Below are 22,487 nucleotides of genomic sequence, written 5' to 3' on the forward strand. Positions count from 1 at the left end.
TTCCTGATGGAATATTCAATATGTGTTGTTTTTTTAAGATTTAAGTAATATGGGGCACCTGGGTGCCTTAGTTGGTTGGGCATCCAACTTTGGCTCAGGTCATGATCTTGTGGTCCCTTCTAGCCCCACATGGAGCTCTCTGCTGTCAGTGCAGTGCCCACTTTAGATCCTCTGTCTCCCTCTCTCTCTACCCCTGCCCTGCTTGCGCATGCATGCACACATGCTCTTTCTCTCTCTCTCAAAAATAAATTAAAAAAAAAGAGAAAGAGGACACCTTCCTTACCTCACCTTGACCTAGTGGGGTCACTATAAATATGTATCAAAAAATTATTTTAAAAAATAAAAATAAAGATTAAATAATACAAATTTGGAAGAAAAATTTGAAGACTTTATGTATAACTTAGGCTTTGGAGAGAAATTTTTAGCCAAGATGGGAAACCCAAAATATATTAAAGGAAAGAGAGACATATTTAGCTATATATACATTAACATATATCGCTTAGAAAAATATAGCATCAACAAAGTTTATAGGAAAATTATAGATAATAAAAAATATTTGAAACACACATGATAAATAACAAGTTAATGTCTATTACACAAAGAAGTTCTAAATTGGTAACAAGAAAATATCCCAATAGAAAAATTATAAGAATATTAAAATGCAATTCACAAAGGAGCACATCTAATTGACTGGTAAACACTAAAAATGTGCTAAACATCCCTAGTAGTAAGGAAAATGCAAATTAAAAAAAAAACAATTAGCTATATTATTTTACATCCATCAGATTTAAACTTTAATAGTGTTAGCCTCAAACGTTGGTAAGAATGACAGGATAAAGTTATACACATTGCTGATGGAAATGTAAAAAGTTGCAACCTTTTTGGAAAGAAATATGGCAACAGATTTTAAATTAAAAAATGCATATACCCCTTTGGTCTAGCAATTCTACTTTTCAAAGTCTACTCTGTAGAACTAAAAGAAAGCATTAGTATGTAACAATATATATATGTAGGTATATTAAAGCATATTACTTAATATTAAAAAACAGAAGTCAATGTTCTTTGATATGGGTATGTTGAATATATTTTTAAAGAGAAAGCCTCTTATTATGGAAAGTTTTAACATACATAAAGGTAGAGGGCATAATATAGTGAATTCCTACAAATTCATCAAATCATATTAAAAAATTATCAACTTTTCCCCCCCAATTTTATTTTATGTATCTATCCCTTTGTTTTTTTTTTCTTCCTTTGGAATATCAAAACATATTTCACCCATAAATACTTCAAATAAGAATTCTTTTTAGAAAAGTAACTACCACAATATTATTATACCTAGGAAAATTAATAGTAAATATTTAATATCCAATATCCACTTGGTGTTCAAATATTCTTTGATTCAAAAATGCTTTTTTACAATTGATTTATTTGAATAAGAATTCAAATAAGATCCGCACATTGGTGGATACTTTGTTGGTATATTTCTCAAGTTTCTTTTATTCCATCCCTCTTGTTTCTTCAGGCAATGTATTTGTTGAAGAAACTTGGTTTTTCTGTAGCATTTTCTTTTTGTTGTTGTTGTTTCAAGTTTTTATTTAAATTCTATTTAGTTAACATACAGTGTTAGTTAGCTAGTTAGTTAGTTTCAAGTCACTGTGATTTTGATTTGAATTTCCCTAATGATGAGTGATGTTGAGCATCTTTTCATGTGTCGTTGGCTATCTGGATGTCTTCTTTGGAGAAATATCTGTTCATGTCTTCTGCCCATTTCTAAATCATTTTTTGGGTGTTGAGTTCAAAAATCTACTAATTAAACAAATTTCCCAGAAAGCTCAAGAAGATATCAGTAGCAATGACAGGAATATTCCTGGAGACTTCAAGAGTTAGAAGGTACTCAGGGTATTTCTTACCTGACCACTTTAATTAAGCCACTATGAACAACTTCATTCAAATACATGTTCTCAAACATCTTAACTTGCAGGAAATATGGATCCTACCTGTTCTGTAGCTTCATGAGGCCAAGTTGATGTTTCTCTTTTTCCCATGCTAATTCTTTTTCCACTTGTTGAATCTTACGAGCTGTTTTTCTGCCAATCTCAGCACGAATTTTGGAATCTAGATCAAAATCCTGCAAATAAGTAGATTTATTCATCGAAATGGGTACTTTGATCAATGTGCATTATCAATCCTATTTCATACACAGATACAGAATCAGTTTTGCACTCAATTTCATGTTGCATTATAATTTGCTCCCAGACATCATTAATTCTCTCTGTTCTAGAAAAAGAAAAGAACATACTTTTCATCTTACTTCCACAAAATATGGAGAAAAGTTCTCAGAAATAATTGACAATACTGTAAATAAAGTTGTATCTTAAAGGATTTTTCCTACAGTAAAAGCAGTGAATAATAACAGAATATTTGGAGAGTATACAGAGTTTTAAAAAAAAAAAACTTCGGGGCGCCTGGGTGGCGCAGTCGGTTAAGCGTCCGACTTCAGCCAGGTCACGATCTCGCGGTCCGTGAGTTCGAGCCCCGCGTCAGGCTCTGGGCTGATGGCTCAGAGCCTGGAGCCTGTTTCCGATTCTGTGTCTCCCTCTCTCTCTGCCCCTCCCCCGTTCATGCTCTGTCTCTCTCTGTCCCAAAAATAAATAAACATTGAAAAAAAAAATTAAAAAAAAAAAACAAAACCTTCTACCACCCCAAAGCCACTACTGGTATGTAACCAGCAGGGCACAGGGTAGAAGTTCATGGCACCCCTTCCCATGTGACCCCACCCAGGAAAGACAGCTAAGTCTTTGGTGTCTTCTTGAGGTCACCAAATTCTAGCTGAATGTCTGTCACCGGGGGAGCCATTCCTCCCATAAAGATACTTATGGGAGGGGGAAGGTCATGTTTTTTACCTGTACCCCGGGAAAAATATCAGGGCCCTCATTCAGACTAAATTGTAAGTAGTAGTTATTCTTTCCAAGGGTGTATCTGTTTTAAGTAATGATGTATGTAAAAATGCTTAGCCATCGAACTCACCTCAGGTGTTCTTTATTTTGAATTATGTTACCCATATTCTGTAAATGTCAACTTTTTTTTTCCATTTTATTTATTTTTGTAAGACAGAGCGAGAGAGGCAGAGCATGAGTAGGGGAGGGGCAGAGAGAGGAGACACAGAATCCGAAGCAGGCTCCAGGCTCACACTGTCAGCACAGAGCCCGATGCAGGGCTCAAACCCATGAACCATTAGATCATGACTTATGCCAAAGTTGAACACTTAACCAATGGAGCCACCCAGGTGCCCCTGTCCAGCTTTTTGTTAGTAAAATAGCATAAACATCCTTTAACCATTATGATTTGGTCTTTTAACCAATACAATGAGTTAGCCATTATGATTTCACCAGAGCATTTTTCACATGGAATGGACTAGGTGCTTCAAGAATTATAGGTCATAGTCAGGATGATAAATTCTGGCTGTTTATTTGATTAGTTCTTGACAGCAGTTCCACTTAGGAAGAAGTACACAGTGGAAAAAAATCACTAACACGTAGATGGAAGCTTTGTGATAAGTCAGAAAAGAAAAACATTAATACAAAATTAGCTTAAATAATTTGTTAATCGTCCCCATAGCTACAACTATACTAAGTCATTTTTCAGAAACTTTGTGGGACAACCAGGTACTATCTTTTTGATAGATTTGTTGAATTATAGAAATGGAATCACAGAGAATCAAAATATATGCGTACTTATACAAAGATTAGATATATTGGCTAGGTACACGAAGGGTTGAAAACCAGATTCAAACCTGTATTTATATATCTTGTCACCACAAGAAAAAAGAAAAGTGAAGTACCTAAATCCAGAAGTAAACTGTGTTATATAAAGAGGTTCTTCTATATCCAAACCAAGTTGTATGTCAAATTCTACAGTATTTTAGCTGCTGCCAACACACTGGCCAGATAAAGGGAAGTTTAAAGATTTTTTAAGTGTTCCTCTTTATCAGAAAAATCATAGTCTTGATCTAAAGAAATAGTGTATGTTAAAAATTAAAGTCAAATTTAATTAAGGCTTACTGTTCGCTTAAACTGCATATGCTTTGGTAATTCTTTATTCATTTCCAGAAGTTGCTGAAATTCATTCCTCAAAGCTTTGAGTTTTTCTCTCTTCCCAGCTTTTATTTCTTCCACTTCTTTCATTAGCTTATCATGTTCTCTTTTTCTTCTAGCATTCTCAATACTGAAAACAGAAATTTAAAAGGATAGTAAGATCCAGAAACAGCATAAGAGGAATCAGGACTCAATAATTTGGAAATTCCATTGGCTTGGTCAACTTCTATAAAATGTTGTTTTGCAACAGCTCAAGGCTAGTATTTATCAAAAATTCTCATACCTATAGGCTTTGGGATCTTCAATATCTTCTGGAATTGGCTCTGCTTCAATTCCAAACTGTAGAAAGGGGAGAAACGGTTAACACTTTTAAATTGCATATTTCTCTTAAAATATCTAATAGGAAGTAAAGTGAGCTTTTCCCCCCCTCTGCCAATTTCTAATAATTATAGGCTTGCAACGTATTTTCACAAGAAATAATCCAGGGAAAACTAGGGGGAAATTTGTAGTTGACTAAATTTATTTGTTTCTGCTTGATTTAAAGAGGTACATAGAAAAAGTCTTAAAACCTAATATGCATGCAAAATGTTAATATCACCATAATTCCCCTTCAAAATGTGAATTACTAATATCATGTGTTATTAACAAAGGATACATGCAAAATTTCCTAGGTCATTTATTTTAAAATGCTATTTTTTTAGCATATCCCCTTTTATATATGCTTAATTTTCCCCCCAGTACCTTATTTGTATACAGGAAGGTTTTAAAATATATTTTTTAGGGGCAATAGGGTGGCTCAGTTGGTTAAGTATCTGACTTTTAATTTGGGTTTTTTTTTTAATTTTTTTTTTAACGTTTATTCATTTTTGAGACAGAGAGAGACAGAGCATGAACGGGGGAGGGTCAGAGAGAGGGAGACACAGAATCTGAAACAGGCTCCAGGCTCTGAGCTGTCAGCACAGAGCCCAACACGGGGCTCGAATCCATGAACCACAAGATCGTGACCTGGGCCAAAATCAGACGCTCAACTGACTGAGCCACTGAGGTGCCCCAAGACTTTTCAGTTTTTAAAGAATGAGTAATTTAACATTACTATTTTAAATTATTTTTTATTGTTGTTATTAGTTGCATACCCTTGGAGATGGCACTTTGGCTTTAATGGCTTTCATTGGTTCAAATTCAGAAAAAATGGTGAAAACAAAGATATTACTATCTGCTCCAGTGGTCACCAAGAAACGGTCATCAAAACTAGTAGATATGCCTTTGACACATCCATAATTATTGTCATGCAGATTGAAATGCCAGTAGTCCACCATATTTGTCAATGAAGGATTATTCTGACTTAGGATATAGACTCGAATTGCTCCATTTTGCATTCCACAGAACATGAGATCTTGGTTAATGCTATGAAACATAAATTGTTCATATTAATTAGATATATAATTTTATACCTTTTTTTACCATTTATTTATTTTTGAGAAAGAGCATGAGCAGGGGAGGGGCAGAAAGAGAAGGAGACACAGAATCTGAAGCAGGCTTCAGGTGCTGTGCTGTCAGCACAGAACCCAATGCAGGGCTCAAACTCATGGACCCGAAAACATGACCTGAGCAGAAGTTGGTCGCTCAACCAACTGAGCCACCCAGGCACCCCAGATATATAATTTTAAATTAATGACACATGACAGAATTTTAATAACAAAGATGTTATGGACTTCATTGTGCACCCCCACTGTACATATTTTTAAGCCCTAACAAACTACTGCAAAAGAACAGAGGGGAAAAAGCCAATTTGAAATTTAGAGCTATTATATTTGATCTTCAAAAGAATGACTAGCATATATGCTTAATTCTCAATTATTAAAGGACTAAGGATTCAAGTTGTGATTTCTGTAGGATCACTGTAACACTGAACCTTCCTTATCTGACCATGCAGGAGAATCCTAAGTAACAGAAAGTAAGTCCATACAAACCTATTGTGTGATAAACAGAAATTCTGACAGAATATTTGACAGAGGGACTTGAAATAGTGTTTCATGACTAGCTTTGATTCTATTTATTCATTCAGTTTATTTAACTATAAAATGTTTGGGGCACTTGGGTGGCTTAGTCGGGTAAGCGTCCAACTTCAACTCAGGTCATGATCTCATGGTACATGAGTTCAAGCCCCACATCAGGCTCTGTGCTGACAGCTCAGAGCTTGGAACCTGCTTCAGATTCTTTGTCTCCCTCTCTTTCTCCTCCCTCTCTCTCTTTCTCTCTCTCTCAAAAATAAATAAGCACTAAATTTTTTTTAAAAAGAAAATATTTGAGTGCCCCTCCATTCAGAAACATCTTTAAAAATGAACAATATTCATAATGGACAACAACAGAGACACAAATAAGTTTTTTTTAAGCTTTCTGAAATTTTGTTCACCTGAAAGTGATAGTATGGATGGGATTATCCTCTGTATCTTCAAGAAAACGAAAATCAAAAGGTTCATCCTTCTTTTCTGTGCCATTGATACTTTTCTCATATGGGGGGAACTCACAGTGATATAGAAAACCAGAATCATAGCCACCCTGGAAAAGAGATAAATAACATTGAAGGTAGTACTTGAATATAAGATACATAGGACCACACAAGGATTTTTTTTATTCTTCAAATTTTAAAACCAAAAATAGATGTCTTAACACATCTATTTTTATATGACTTCTATTATTATAGATAGGTTTTATAAAGAAACTCATTGTCCATTTATATGGAACTATATGATTATGCAATAATAAAACACCTTACAATAATTTGCTTCCATTTAAAAGTCAATACAAGGAAGATATCACTTCTGACTACCTACTGAGTTCCATTTTATTTCAAGTATTATTCTGCACATGCAGTATTTAATACAGTTTTGTAGGTCATGCTGCTCAGAGCTAGTTTTGAGTCTAGGGCATTGCTCTTCTCCCTGAAGCAATTACCAGCTCTGAAAGTGCCATCTGAGAGGCTTTGAAATTCAGCAATCTGTTGTCTCATGGGCTTAGGGAGAGGGAAAGAATTCCCAAGGGCATCCAAGGAGAAGGAGCCACTGTAAACACACCTTCCACGGGGCTTTCCATTGCAACCCTAGAACACTACACCCTACAAGTATGAGTCATCTCAGTCACTGACTATATGAACATGATCTAGGATTTCTAGCTGCTTTCCAGAACAAAAATAAACTCCCAGGAGACAATGGCAATATACAGATTCTCAAGCTAATGCTACAGTTTTTCATATACAAGGTCAATTTTTCAATTAAAAAGAACACCCTATGCATACTTGCTAAGACAAGACTTGATTGAAAATCAAAAGAACAAATAGATCAAAGAAAAAATCATGAGAGGTGTTTATAAAATGGATTTCAAGTAACCAAGATTAATATATTTAAGGAATTTGAAGGCACTATGAAAAAGGTAAGAAGTCACCTGGAATCTGTGAAGAAAGTGAATAATGGAAAAAATAAAATTGTAGGACTGAAAAATAAAATGACAGATTCTGAGGCAGGCTCCAGGCTCTGAGCTGTCAGCACAGAGCCCTATGCAGGGCTCGAACTCACAGACCGCGAGATCATGACCAGAGCCAAAGTCAGACCCTCAACCGACAACCACCCAGGCACCCCATGACTAATCTTAGCTAGATCCTCTGGATAACTTGCTGCAGCTTCTCCATCAGCACCTGCTGCTGTACCTCACACTTCTCTATTATGGAGGTGGCTTCTTTCCTTCTTTGCTTAAATTTCATGGACCAATCCCTGCTAACTTCAAACTTTTCTTCTGAAGCTTCCTCACCTCTCCCAGAATTGGAGAGAGTTAGGGCATTGCTCTGCATTAGGCTTTGGCTGAAGAGAATGTTGTGGCTGGTTTTATCTTCCATCCAGGCCACTGAAATTTTCTCCGTATCAGCAATAAGGCTATTTTGCTTTCTCGGTATTTGTGTGTTTACTGGAATAGCACTTTTAATTTCTTTCAAGAACTTCTCCTTTGGAGGGCATCTGGCTGGTTAGGAGATAGAGCATGTGACTATTGATCTCAGGGTAATGAGTTCAAACCCCATGTTGGGCATGGAGCCTACTAAAAAAAAACCTTTTCCTTTGCATTAACATCTTGGCCTACTATTTGGCACAAGAGACCTAGCTTTTGGCCTGCCTTGGCTTTTGACAGGCGTTCCTCACTAAGCTTAACATTTCTTGTTTCTGCTTTAAAGTGAGAAACGTGTGACTCTTTCTTTCAAGTGAACAATTAGAAGCTATTGTAGGGTTATTAACTGGCCTAATTTAAATATTCTTATATCTCAGGGAAGGCCCAAGGAGAGGGAGAGAGATGGGGGAATGACTAGTTAGTGGAGCAGTGAAAACACACACAATATTTATCATTAGGTTTGCTGTCTTATATGGGTGTGGTTCATGGCTCCCCAAAACAATTAAAATAGTAACAAAGATCAATGATCACAGATCACCATAACAATAATAATAAGTTTGGAATATCGCAAGAATTACCAAAATGTGACACACAGACATGAAGTGAGCCAATGTTGTAGAAATAATGATGCTGATTAGCTTGCTCAACACAGGATGGCCACAAACCTTCAATTTGTGACAATCACAGTATGTGTGAAGTATAATAAAATCATGTCAATTATTAGTTTTTTTTGTTAATGGAGCTGAAGTTTGTGACAAATTTATAACGAAGGAAATCTTGTTTTGCAATCAATTGTTTCATGATAGTAGAAAATATATAATTAGAGAATGTAATTATCACAACTTTGTGACAGTCCTCTTTGACTCTCTGATATCTATTTTTCTCTTCTTCCATATTAGCCAAGTTCCAATTTTGTTCAGGGTGACGATGTGACCATCTAAAAATAGTCATCTTCCCAGACTTCCACGTGGCCACACAGCATAGCTGCAGATAACAAAATGCAAACGAAAGTCTGCAGGATAGTGTGGCCATTATTTTCAAAATGTCAATTAGTTTCAAATTAAAGAAACAATAGAAACAGCCAGAAGACTCTTTAGCCCTTTGCCCTTCCTTCTACCTTTAATTCTTCTTCTCTTTGATCCCCTGAAATATGAATGATCATTATAGATGATAGCAGATATTATAAGCAGACATAAAAGATATTAAGATGACACGAAAACTGTAAGTCACATTCATTCATCAAAATTCACAACTTATTCAATAGTATTTAACAAATGGTCTCACCATAAGAGAAGGTAAGAATGGGCTGGAAATTCATGATCAGAAACAATTTAATCAAAATTATGTATTACATTATTACTCACCAAAGAAACCCAGAACCTCCCTGGCTCAGAGTAAAATCCACAGAGTATGCGACAGGGGGTTGATGGAATAAAGATTTCGGGTAATGGCTCCTCTTCCTCTCTTTCCTCCTCCTCCTCCACCTGGAATTCCTTTTCTCCATCTTCTTTCATCTCTGCTGCTAGCTGCTTCCTCCTTTCTTCCTTCTCCTTCTCCTTCAACTCCTTTTGTTTCTTTCTCTTTTCTATTTCTATTAATCTCTATCGCAAGAGACATTAAGAAGATAAAAAACTGTAAAGCATTCATTCATTTACAGTAATGGGATGACAAAGAAAGTGGAAGGAAAAACTCACAGCTCTGATGTAACAAATAGTGTCATTTAAAAATAAATCAATTTGGGGGTATATCTTTAAACTTTTCAAATCATTTCTGTATTACCTGCTTCGATCCTAGTTTTACAGAAATTATTTTCTCTTTTTTTTCCTAATAGAGAAGCTAAATACATTTTCTTTCAGAGTCCATCACCATCAACCCATGAACTAGGTAGACCAAAATAACCATGGAGGAAAGGTGTTTCTATTTTAGTAGATACTAAAATAGTAATAGAAAACTGTGAGTTAGGCCTTCCACATCTATCAAATGGTGATTTCAAAAGTCACCTAACACTAGCATCCCTACGTCCCATCTTTTATTCTTTTTATCCCTCAGAATTACTTCCTAATTTATATGATCTCATCACATCAATCCTCCTCAAAATCTCACAATGGGAGGAGTCACTGAAAAGCTTCTGCAAAACAAAAGAGGTGGAGACACAGTAATGAAGGGAACCTCCAATCCCAAATGCCATGCACTGCAGTGGGAAGGGATACTACTGAGACATCCTGAGCAGAATCATCTGCCCTGGAACACAGGGGGGAAAAGCCAAGGTTTAAAAGAACAACTAGTATGTGAAAGAACCAGCCCTAAAACCCTCCCAAACTAAAGGGAGCTGCTGGAACTCTCTCTGGGTTAGAAGGGCTGACAAGCACCCCAGTTTATGCTCCCCCTCCACCATGACAGTGTCAATGGGATGAGAGGGTCTGGGCACCCTAACCAGCCTACCACGTCAGTGAACCTCAGACACCTGGCCCCAGCAATCCCACCAAGGAGGCTCTAGGGCGGTATATACCAGGACACCCCTCGATAGCACTCAGTACAGCTTCAGCTGTTGCACCAAGGTGACACAGGTGCGAAGCATCCCTGAACACTCCAGGCCCATACCCACTTTGGCTTCAGCTTGCTAGGCACCATCAATACAGAGTACCCTAGGACTTCCTGGCTGAAGTCTGTTTGGCCCAGCTGTCCCACCAGGGTGCCCCCTGTACAGAGCATCCCAGGACACATTGGACTCCACCAGCCTTGGTTTCCATTGCCCCACAAGGGCACCCCCTTTGCTGCACACTGAGGGACCCTCCAGTTTATACCTACTTCACCTTCAGTTGTCCTGCCAGGGCATCCTCGGGATGGAACGCTCCTAAATACCCTGGCTTGCACACATTTCCACTTCAGCCGTCCTGCCAAGGTGCCTTCTGTATGGAAGGTCCAGTGCCCCCCCCCCCCCCCCCCCCCCCTGAGCTTGCATCCACTTCAGTTTTAGCTGACCTGCCAGGGCATCCCTGAAAAGAATGCCCTTGGACACACTGGCTTGTGCTGGCCTGGGCTTATCACCCCATCAGGGCACCCCCTGCAATGGGCACTGCAGGACGCTCCAGCTTGTACCAACTTCAGCTTCAGCTGTCCTGCCAGGGCACCTCTGCACATAAGGGCCCAGGATCCTTCAAACTTGCACCCACTTCAGCTTTAGTTGTCCTGTCAGGGTGTCTACTATATGGAGACCCCTAGGACCTCCCACTTGCACTCACTTCAGCTATGGTCATCTCACCAGGTCAGTCACAGCATGGAATGCCCTGCAACCCCCAGCCTACACCAACCACAGCTCCTGCCAGCCAGCAGAAGTCGCCAAGCATACACAGGGGACGACCAGACACAAGACCATTTCTTCAAATTCAGAAGTAGCTGTTCTGCTAATTCATCAAAATAAACATGGAAGTCAATAACAACAGGGAAACAGGAGTATGTTCCAAAAGAAAGAAAAAGACAAAACCTCAGAATAAGTACTAAGTAAAAAGGAAATAAGCAATATGCCTAATAAAGAGTTTAAAGCAATGATCATAAAGATGCTTACCAGGCTGGAGAAAAGAGTGAAAGAACTCAGTAAAGCCTTCAACAAAGAGATGGAAAATATAAAAAAGAACCAGAGATGAAGAACACAATAACCTAAGTACAAACAAACAAATAAACAACAACAAAGAACACTAGAGGGAATCAAAAGATTAGAAGGTGTAGAAGAATGTATCAGTGATCTGGAAGAGAGGGTAATGGAAAGCACCCAAGCTGAACAACAAGGGGGAAAAAAAAAGCAGGATAAGTTAAGAGATCTTTTAGACAACATCAAGCAAACAAATATTTGCATTATGGGGGTCCCAGAAGGAAAAAGAGAGAATGGGGCAGAAAACTCAGTTGAAGGCATACTAGTAAAAACTTCACTTATCTGGTAAGAGATATAAACATCTAGGTTTAGGAAGCACGAAGCGTTCAAAATAAGATGAACCCAAGAATGTCCACACCATGACATAATAATTAAAATGTCAAAAGTTAAAGATAGAAAAAGAATTTTAAAAATAGCAAGAGAGAAGTATAAAAGGAAAGCACATAAGGCTATTGGTTGGATTTTCAGCAGAAACTTTGCAGGCCAGAAGGGAGTAGCACTACATATTCAAAATCTTGAAAGGAAAAAACTACAACCAAGAATACTCTACCTGGCAAGGTTATCATTCAGAATAAAAGGAAAGAGTTTCCCAGACAAAAATTAAAGGAGTTTATCATCACTAAATTGGCCTTACAAAAATGCAAAAGGACTTCTTTAAGTATAAAAGAAAAGCCCATAATTAGAAGAAAATTATGAATGAAAATATGTAAAATATGGTAACCTAAACATAAAATGTGGAGAGAGGGGTATAAAAAATAAGTTTTTTAGAATGTGTTTGAACTTAAATGACCATCAACTTAATATACACTGCTCTATACTTAAGAAGCAATATACAAACCTCATGGTAACTACAAACCTATCCTAAAACAAAACCTATAATAGATACACACAAAAAAAGGGGGGGGGGGAATAATGACACTACAGAAAGTCAATCACAAAAAAAGAGAGTAAGAAAAGAACTAAGAACTCCAAAAAAAAAAAAAAACCAACCAGAAAACGATTAACAAAATGACAATAAGTACATACATACCGATAATTACTTAAATGTAAATGGTCTAAATCCTCCAATAAAAAGGTAGAGGGTGACAAATCAGAAAAAAAGAAAGATGCATCTATATGCTGCCTACAAAAGATTCACTTCAGGCCTAAAGACACAGACTGAGATTGAAAGAATTGAAAAATATATTCCACTAGAAATGGAAGCAGCAAAAAAGCTGGGGCAGGAATACTCATAACAAATAAAACAGACTGTAAACTCTAAAATAAAAACTATAATAACAAAGAAGAGCATTATATAATGATAAAGGGATCAATCCAACAAGTAAATATCTATGTACCCAACATTGGAGTACCTAAATAAACAAAGGAAATATTAATAGATATAAAGGGAGGAACTGACAGTAACACAATAGTAAGGGACTTTAACACTTAATTTACATCAATGAATAGGTCATTCAGGCAGAAAAATCAATGAGGAAATAGTGTCTTTGAATGACATATAAGACCAGATAGACTTAATATATACAGAACATTCCATCCAAAAACAACAGAGTACACATTCTCTTTAAGTGCATGTGGAACATTCTCATTCTCATTAGGCCACAAAACAAGTCTCAATCAATTTAAGAAGACTGAAATCATATCATTCATCTTTTACAATCACAACACTATGAAACTAGGACTCACAATCAAAAGAAAAAACCACAAACATGTGGAGGCTAAACATACAACCAGTGAGTCAATGAAGAAATCAAAGAATAAATGAAAAAAAAAAAAAAAAGACATGGAGACAAATGAAAATGAAAACACAAACTGTCCAAAATCTTTGGGAATCATTGAAAGCAGTTCTAAGAGGGAAATTTATAGCAGCACAGGCCTATCTCAAGAAACAAGAAAAAGGTCAAATAAACTAACTTTACGCATGAAAGAACTAGAAAAAGGACAAAGTCCTAGGTAAATAGAAGGAAGTAATAAAGCTCAGAGCAGAACGAAATGGCACATAGACTTACAAAAAAAAAAAAAAAAAGACCAATGAAAGAGAAGACCAATGAAATCAAGATCTGGTTCTTTCAAGAGAAAAACAAAATCAATAAACCTTTAGTCAGACTCATCAGTAATAAAAAAGACCCAAATAAATAAAATAAAAAACAAAAGGAAAATGTAACAACCAGCACCATAAAAATACAAGAATTATGAAAGAATACTGTGAAAAATTATATACCAAAAAATTGGACAACCTAGAAGAAATGGGTAAATTCCTAGAAACATACAACTTCCAAAACTGAATAAGGAAGAAAGGGAAAATCTGAAGAGACCAATTACTAGTAATAAAATTGAATCAGTAATCAAAAATCTACCAAAAAGCAAAGCCTGTGACCAGATGGATTCATAGGTAAACTCTACCAAACATTTAGAGAAGAGTCAATACCTCTCCCCCTCAAACTATTTACAGAAAAATAAAACAGGGAAAGATTCCAAGTATATTCTGAGAGGCCAGCATTACCCTGATACCAAAACCAGATGAAGATCATTTTAAAAAGAAGAAGAAAACTACAGGGAAATATCCCTGATAAACATAGATGCAAAAATCCTCAACAAGATATTAGCAAACCACATTCAACAATATATTAAAGGGATCATTCACCACAATCAAGTAGGATTCATCTTCAAGATGCAAGAATGGGGTAGGAGGACGCTGGGTTCACCCCACCCTGCTGATCGCTTAGATTCCACCCACATAAGCCTAATTTACCCAGAAAACCACCAGAAGACTAGCAGAACGGACTCTCCGCAGCCAAGTGTAGACGAGAGGCCCACAGAAGAGGGTAGGAAGGGCGGAGAGGCAGTGCATGCTACATGGACTTGCAGGAGGGAACCGGGGCAGTGGAGGGGCAGCCAGCCCACCTGGCAAGGCAGAGCCCCCGAGTCTGACTTGCAAAAGCAGAGGGGCCAGACAGAGTGTGTTCTGACAGCCAGCAGGACTTAACATCTGGAAGATTATAAGTTAACAGCACTGCTCTGAGAGTGGGAGGGCTGGAGGAAAATGGGAGGGAGAGTTGTTGAGCCCCGGAGGACAGGGCTCAGCTTGTCGGGGAACAAAGGCACTGGGAAGTGCCATCTCCCTCACCCATCCCCCAGCCAAAATCCCAAAGGGAACCAGTTCCTGTCATAAACTTGCTTGCACCACGCAAACACCCAACGCTGTGGATCCATCCCTCCAACGGGTCTGCCTCCCTCCCGGTGCCACAGAGCCCCTCCCAAAGCAGACCACCAAAGGCAAAGCGAGCTGAGACTGCCCCTCCTGCCCCTGTGCACCTTGCGGATACACCCCGGCTAATACACCAGATCCCATTGAAGCAGCACCACAAGCCTGGCAGTGTGCAAGTAGCCCAGGCAGGGGCCAGACCACTCCATAGTGAGTCCTGCCCCTCAGAGAGGGGAAGATAAGGTACACACCAGTCTGACTGTGGGCCCAGTGGTGGGCTGGGAGCAGACATCAGGTCTGACTGCGGCCCTACCCACCAACTCAAGTTACTCCAGACACCACAGGGGAAGAGCTCTGTAGTTCTGCACCACTCCAGGGACTATCCAAAATGACGAAATGGAAGAATTCTCAAAATAACACTCCAGGAAGTAGCGACAGCTAATGAACTGATCGAAAACGAATTAAGCAATATGGCAGAAAATGAATTTAAAATAATAGTCATAAAATTAATCGCTGGGCTTGAAAAAAGCATAGAGGACAGCAGAGAATCTATTACTACAGAGATCAAGGGACTAAGAAACAGTCAGGAGGACCTAAAAAATGCTAGAAATGACCTGCAAAATAAAATGGAGGTGTCCAAAGCTCAGATTGAAGAGGCAGAGGAGAGAATAGGTGAATTAGAAGATAAAATTATGGAAAAAGAGGAAGCTGAGAAAAAGAGATAAAAAAATCTAGGAGTGTGAGGGGAGACTTAGAAACCTAAATGACACAATTAAATGAAATAATATACGTATAATTGGGATTCCAGAGGAGGAAGAGAGAGGGAAAGGTGCTAAAGGTGTACTTGAAGAAATCATAGCTGAGAACTTCCCTGATCTGGGGAAGGAAAAAGGCATTGAAATCCAAGAGGCACAGAGAACTCCCTTCAGACATAACTTGAATCAATTTTCTGCATGACATATCATAGTGAAACCAGCAAAATACAAGGATAAAGAGAAATTTCTGAAAGCAGCTTGGAATAAACATGCTCTAACATATAAAGGGAGACCGATAAGACTAGTGACAGACCTATCTACTGAAAGTTGGCAGGCCAGAAAGGAATGGCAGGAAATCTTCAATGTGATGAACAGAAAAAATATGCAGCCAAGAATCCTTTATCCAGCAAGTCTGTCATTCAGAATAGAAGGAGAGATAAAGGTCTCCCCAAACAAACAAAAACTGAAGGAATTCATCACCACTAAACCAGCCTTACAAGATCCTAAGGGGGATCCTGTGAGACGAAGTACCAGAAACATCACTACAAGCATGAAACCTTCAGACATCACAATGACTCTAAACCCATATCTTTCTGTAATAACACTGAATGTAAATGGACTAAATGCACCAACCAAAAGACATAGGGTATCAGAATGGATAAAAAAACAAGACCCATCTATTTTCTGTCTACAAGAGACTCATTTTAGACCTGAGGACACCTTCAGAATAAAAGTAAGGGGATGGAGAACTATCTATCATGCTACTGAAGTCAAAAGAAAGCTGGAGTAGCCATACTTATATCAGACAAACCAGACTTTAAATTAAAGGCTGTAACAAGAGATGAAGAAGGGCATTATATAATAATTACAGGGTCCATCCATCAGGAAGAGCTAACAATTATAAATGTCTATGTGCCGAATGTGGGAGCCCCCAAATATATAAAACAATTATTCACAAACATAAGCAACCTTATTGATAAGAATGTGGTAATTGCAGGGGACTTTAATACTCCACTTACAACAATGGATAGATCATCCAGACAGAGGATCAATAAAGAAACAAGGGCCCTGAATGGTACATTGGATCAGATGGACCTAACAGATATATTTAGAACTCTGCATCCCAAAGCAACAGAATATACTTTCTTCTCGAATGCACATGGAACATTCTCCAAGATAGATCACATACTGGGTCACAAAACAGCCCTTCATAAGTATACAAGAATTGAGATCATACCATGCACAGTTTCAGACCACAACACTATGAAGCTTGAAATCAACCACAAGAAAAAGTCTGGAAAACCTCCAAAATCATGGAGGTTAAATAACACCCTACTAAATAAAGAATGGGTCAACCAGGCAATTAAAGAAGAAACTTAAAAAAATATGGAAACAAATGAAAATTGAAATACAATAATCCAAACACTTTGGGATGCAGCATAGGCAGTCCTGAGAAGAAAATACATTGCAATCCAGGCCTATCTCAAGAAACAAGAAAAATCCCAAATACAAAATCTAACAGCACACCTAAAGGAAATAGAAGCAGAACAGCAAAGACAGCCTAAACCCAGCAGAAGAGAAATAATAAAGATCAGAGCAGAAATAAACAATATAGAATCTAAAACAACTGTAGAGCAGACCAATGAAACCAAGAGTTGGTTTTTGAAAAAATAAACAAAATTGATAAACCTCTAGCCAGGCTTCTCAAAAAGAAAAGGGAGAGGACCCAAATAGATAAAATCATGAATGAAAATGGAATGATTACAACCAATCCCTCAGAGATACAAGCAATTATCAGGGAATACTAGGAAAAATTATATGCCAACAAACTGGACAACCTGGAAGAAATGGACAAATTCCTAAGCACCCACACGCTTCCAAAACTCAAACAGGAAGAAATAGAAAATATGAACACACCCATAACCAGTGAAGAAATTGAATCAGTTATCAAAAATCTCCCAACAAATAAGAGTCCAGGACCAGATGGCTTCCCTGGGGAATTCTACCAGACATCTAAAGCAGAGACAATACCTATCTTTCTCAAGCTATTCTAAAAAATAGAAAGGGAAGGAAAACTTCCAGACTCATTCTATGAAGCCAGCATTACTTTGATTCCTAAACCAGACAGAGACCCAGCAAAAAAAGAGAACTACAGGCCAATATCCCTGATAAATATGGATGCAAAAATTCTCAATAAGATACTATCAAATCGAATTCAACAGCATATAAAAATAATTATTCACCATGATCAAGTGGGAGTCATTCCTGTGATGCAGGGCTGGTTCAACATTCGCAAATCAATGTAATACATCACATTAATAAAAGAAAAGATAAGAACCATATGATCCTGTCAATTGATGCAGAAAAACCATTTTGACAAAATTCAGCATCCTTTCTTAATAAAAACCCTAGAGAAAGTCACAATAGAAGGAACATACTTACACATCATAAAAGCCATTTATGAAAAGCCCACAGCTAATATCATCCTCAATGGGGAAAAACTGAGAGCTTTCTCCCTGAGATCAGGAACACAACAGGGATGTCCACTCTCACTGCTGTTGCTTAACATAGTGTTGGAAGTGCTAGCATCAGCAATCAGAAAACAAAAGGAAATCAAAGGCATCAAAATTGGCAAAGATGAAGTCAAGCTTTCACTTTTTCCAGATGACAGGATATTATACATGGAAAACTCAATAAACTCTACCAAAAGTCTGTAGAACTGATACATGAATTCAGCAAAGTCGCAGGATACAAAATTAATGTACAAAAATCAGTTGCATTCTTATACACTAATAATGAAGCAACAGAAAGATAAAGAAACTGATCCCATTCACAATTGCACCAAGAAGCATAAAATACCTAGGAATAAACCTAACCAAAGATGTAAAAGATCTGTATGCTGAAAACTATAGAAAGCTTATGAAGGAAACTGAAGAACATATAAAGAAATGGAAAAACATTCCGTGCTCATGGATTGGAAGAATAAATATTGTCAAAATGTCAATACTACCCAAAGCTATCTACACATTCAATGCAATCCCAATCAAAATTGTACCAGCATTCTTTTCAAAGCTAGAACAAGCAATCCTAAAATTTGTATGGAACCACAAAAGGGCCCGAATCGCCCAAGTAATTTTGAAGAAGAAGACCAAAGCAGGAGGCATAACAATCCCAGACTTTAGCCTCTACTACAAAGCTGTCGTCATCAAGACAGCATGGTATTGGCACAAAAACAGACACATAGACCAATGGAATAGAATAGAAACCCCAGAACTAGACCCACAAAAGTATGGCCAACTCATCTTTGACAAAGCAGGAAAGAGTATTCAATGGAAAAAAGACAGACTCTTTAACAAATGGTGCTGGGAGAACTGGACAGCAATGTGCAGAAAATTGAAACTAGATCACTTTCTCACACCATTCACAAAAATAAACTCAAAATGGATAAAGGACCTGAATGTGAGATAGGAAACCATCAAAACCCTAGAGAAGAAAGAAGAAAAAGACCTCTCTGATCTCAGCCACAGCAATTTCTTACTTGACACATCCCCAAAGGCAAGGGAATTAAAAGCAAAAATGAACTATTGGGATCTCATGAAGATAAAAAGCTTCTTCACTGCAAAGGAAACAATCAACAAAACTAAAAGGCAACCAACGGAATGGGAAAAGATATTTGCAAATGACATATCGGACAAAGGGCTAGTATCCAAAATCTATAAAGAGCTCACCAAACTCCACACTCGAAAAGCAAATAATCCAGTGAAGAAATGGGCAGAAGACATGAATAGACCCTTCTCTAAAGAAGACATCCAGATGGCCAACAGGCACATGAAAAGATGCTCAACGTCGCTCCTCATCAGGAAAATACAAATCAAACCACACTCAGATATTACCTCATGCCAGTCAGAGTGGCTAAAATGAACAAATCAGGAGACTATAGATGCTGGTGAGGATGTGGAGAAACGGGAACCCTCTTGCACTGTTGGTGGGAATGCAAACTGGTGCAGCCACTCTGGAGAACAGTGTAGAGGTTGCTCAAAAAATTAAAAATAGACCTACCTTATGACCCAGCAGTAGCACTGCTAGGAATTTACCCAAGGGATTCAGGAGTAATGATGCATAGGGGCACTTGTACCCCAATGTTTATAGCAGCACTGTCAACAATAGCCAAATCATGGAAAGAGCCTAAATGTCCATCAACTGATGAACGGATAAAGACATTGTGGTTTATATACACAATGGAATACTATGTGGCAATGAGAAAGAATGAAATCTGGCCTTTTGTAGCAATGTAGATGGAACTGGAGAGTGTTATGCTAAGTGAAATAAGTCATACAGAGAAAGACAGATACCATATGTTTTCACTCTTATGTGGATCCTGAGAAACTTACCAGAAGACTATGGGGGAGGGGGAAGGAAAAAAAATGGTTAGAGAGGGAGGGAGCCAAAACATAAGAAACTCTTAAAAACTGAGAACAAACCTGCTGCTCCAGGGTTTATGGGGGGTGGGAGGGAGAGGTGGGTGGGGGATGTGTATTGAGGAGGGCACCTGTTGGGATGAGCACTGGGTGTTGTATGGAAACCAATTTGACAATAAATATCTTATAAAAAATAAACAAATTAAAAAATAAAATTAAAAAAGCAATAAAAAAGATGCAAGAATGGTTCAATATTCAAAAATCAATCAATATGATACACATTAACAAAAGATAAAAATCATATCATCTCAATAGATGCAGAAAAAGCATTCGGCAAAATTCAACATCTGTTCATGATAGGAACTCTTAACAAAGTGGGTTTAGAGAGAACATACCTCAATATAATAAAGGTCATATATGAAAAATCCATGCTAACATCATACTTGATGGTAAAACAGAGTTTTACCTCTAAGATCAGAAACAAGATGAGGATGTTCACTCTTGCCACTTTTATTCAACATAGTACTGAAAGTTCTGGTCACCTCAGACAAGAAATTAAGGGCGTCCATACTGGTAAGGAAGAAGTTGAACTGTCAGTATTTGCAGATAGTATGATATGATACATAGAAAACCCTCAAGACTTCATCAAAAACTATTAGAAATAATAAATAAATTCAGTCAAGTTGCAGGATACAAAATTAATACTCAGAAATTGGTTGTGTACTTAAGAACAAAATAGCAGAAAGAGAAGTTAAGAAAACAATTTTATTTATAATTGCACCAAAAAGAATAAAATTACCTAGGAACAAAACTTCACCAAGGAGATAAAGACCTGTATGCTGACTCTAAAACACTGATTAAAAAAGAATCTAAAGACAATACAAACAAATGGAAAGATATTCCATGCTCATAGATTGAAAGAATTAACATTGCTAAAATTTCCAATACACCCAAAGCAATCTACAGATTCAACACAATCCCTATCAAAATGCCAATGGTAATTTGCACAGAACTAGAATAAATATTAAAATTTGTTTAGAACCACAGAAGACATCAAATAGCAAAAAGCAATTTTGAGAAAGAAGAACAAAGTTGAAAGTATCACAATCCCAGATTTCATGATATATTACAACTGTGATAATAAAAACAGAATAGAATAGTACTGGAACAAAAATAGACTTGTAGATCAAAAGAACAGAACAGAGAGCCCAGAAGTAAGCCCATGCTTATATGGTCAACTAATCTATGACAAAAGAGGCAAGAATATACAGTAGGGAAAAAGTCTCTTCAACAAATTGTGCTGGGAAAACTGGACAGCTATACTCAAAAAAACAAAACTGGACCACTTTCTTATACCATACACAAAAATGAATTATAAATGCATTAAAAATTAAAAATTATGAAACCTAAAACCATAAACTTCTAGAAGAAAACATAGGCAGTAATGTCTCTGACACCAACTGTAGCAACATTTTTCTAGATATGTCTCTTCAGTCAAGGGAGGTAAAAGAAAAAATAAACTATTGGGACTACATCAAAATAAAAAGCTTTTGCACAGCAAAAGAAACCATCAAGAAAACCAAAAGGCAACCTAGTGAATGGAAGACAATATCTGAAAATGATACATCTGATAAGGGGTTAACAGCCAAAATATATAATTCATACAACCCAACACCAAGAAAACCCCTAATTAATCCAATAAAAAATTGGGCAGAGAACCTAAATAGACATTTTTCCAAGGACGACATCCAGATGGCCAACAGACACCCAAACGATGCTCAACATCACTCATCATCAGTGAGATGCAAATCAAAACGACAATTTGGGGCACCTGGGTGGCTCAGTTGGTTAAGTGCCTGACTTTGCCTCAGGTCATGATCTCACAGTTCATGGGTTTGAGCCCTGCATCAGGCTCTGTGCTGAGAGCTCAGAGCCTAGAACCTGCTTTGGATTTTGTCTCCTCTCTCTGCCCCTCCCCTGTTCATGTGCTCTCTGTCTCTTTCTCTCTCTCCCTCTGTCTCAAAAATAAATAGACCACAATGAGAGGTCACCTTACAGCTGTCAGAATGGCTAGAATCAAAAAGACAGAAAATAGTAAGATATGAAGAGAAAGGAACCTTCATGCACTGTTGGTGGGAATGTAAATTGGTGTGACCACTGCAGAAAATGGGACAGAGCTTCCTTAAAAAATTAAAAATGGAGGGGCGCCTGGGTGGCGCAGTCGGTTAAGCGTCCGACTTCAGCCAGGTCACGATCTCGAGGTCCGGAAGTTCGAGCCCCGCGTCAGGCTCTGGGCTGATGGCTCAGAGCCTGGAGCCTGTTTCCGATTCTGTGTCTCCCTCTCTCTCTGCCCCTCCCCCGTTCATGCTCTGTCTCTCTCTGTCCCAAAATAAATAAAAAACGTTGAAAAAAAAAAAATTAAAAAAAAAAAAA

At 37.7% G+C, this 22,487-nt stretch overlaps 1 protein-coding gene across 2 annotated transcripts in view; it reads right to left on the reverse strand.

Moving 5' to 3' along the window:
- Window positions 1-22,487, reverse strand: part of CFAP44 (cilia and flagella associated protein 44) — a 151,235-nt gene that overhangs the window by 75,067 nt on the left and 53,681 nt on the right. For both annotated transcript variants that reach the window (XM_040484520.1, XM_040484519.1), the window contains 6 exons: window positions 9,392-9,628; window positions 6,508-6,653; window positions 5,228-5,498; window positions 4,378-4,433; window positions 4,062-4,224; window positions 1,998-2,128 (listed from right to left, as the gene is read on the reverse strand). In XM_040484520.1, coding sequence (XP_040340454.1) covers window positions 1,998-2,128; window positions 4,062-4,224; window positions 4,378-4,433; window positions 5,228-5,498; window positions 6,508-6,653; window positions 9,392-9,628 — 1,004 coding nt within the window. The remainder of the gene's footprint in view (window positions 1-1,997; window positions 2,129-4,061; window positions 4,225-4,377; window positions 4,434-5,227; window positions 5,499-6,507; window positions 6,654-9,391; window positions 9,629-22,487) is intronic.

The sequence above is a fragment of the Herpailurus yagouaroundi genome, unplaced genomic scaffold (assembly GCF_014898765.1).
Source record: "Herpailurus yagouaroundi ecotype Mexico unplaced genomic scaffold, PumYag 162, whole genome shotgun sequence".
In the NCBI taxonomy this organism is placed as follows: Eukaryota; Metazoa; Chordata; class Mammalia; order Carnivora; family Felidae; genus Herpailurus; species Herpailurus yagouaroundi.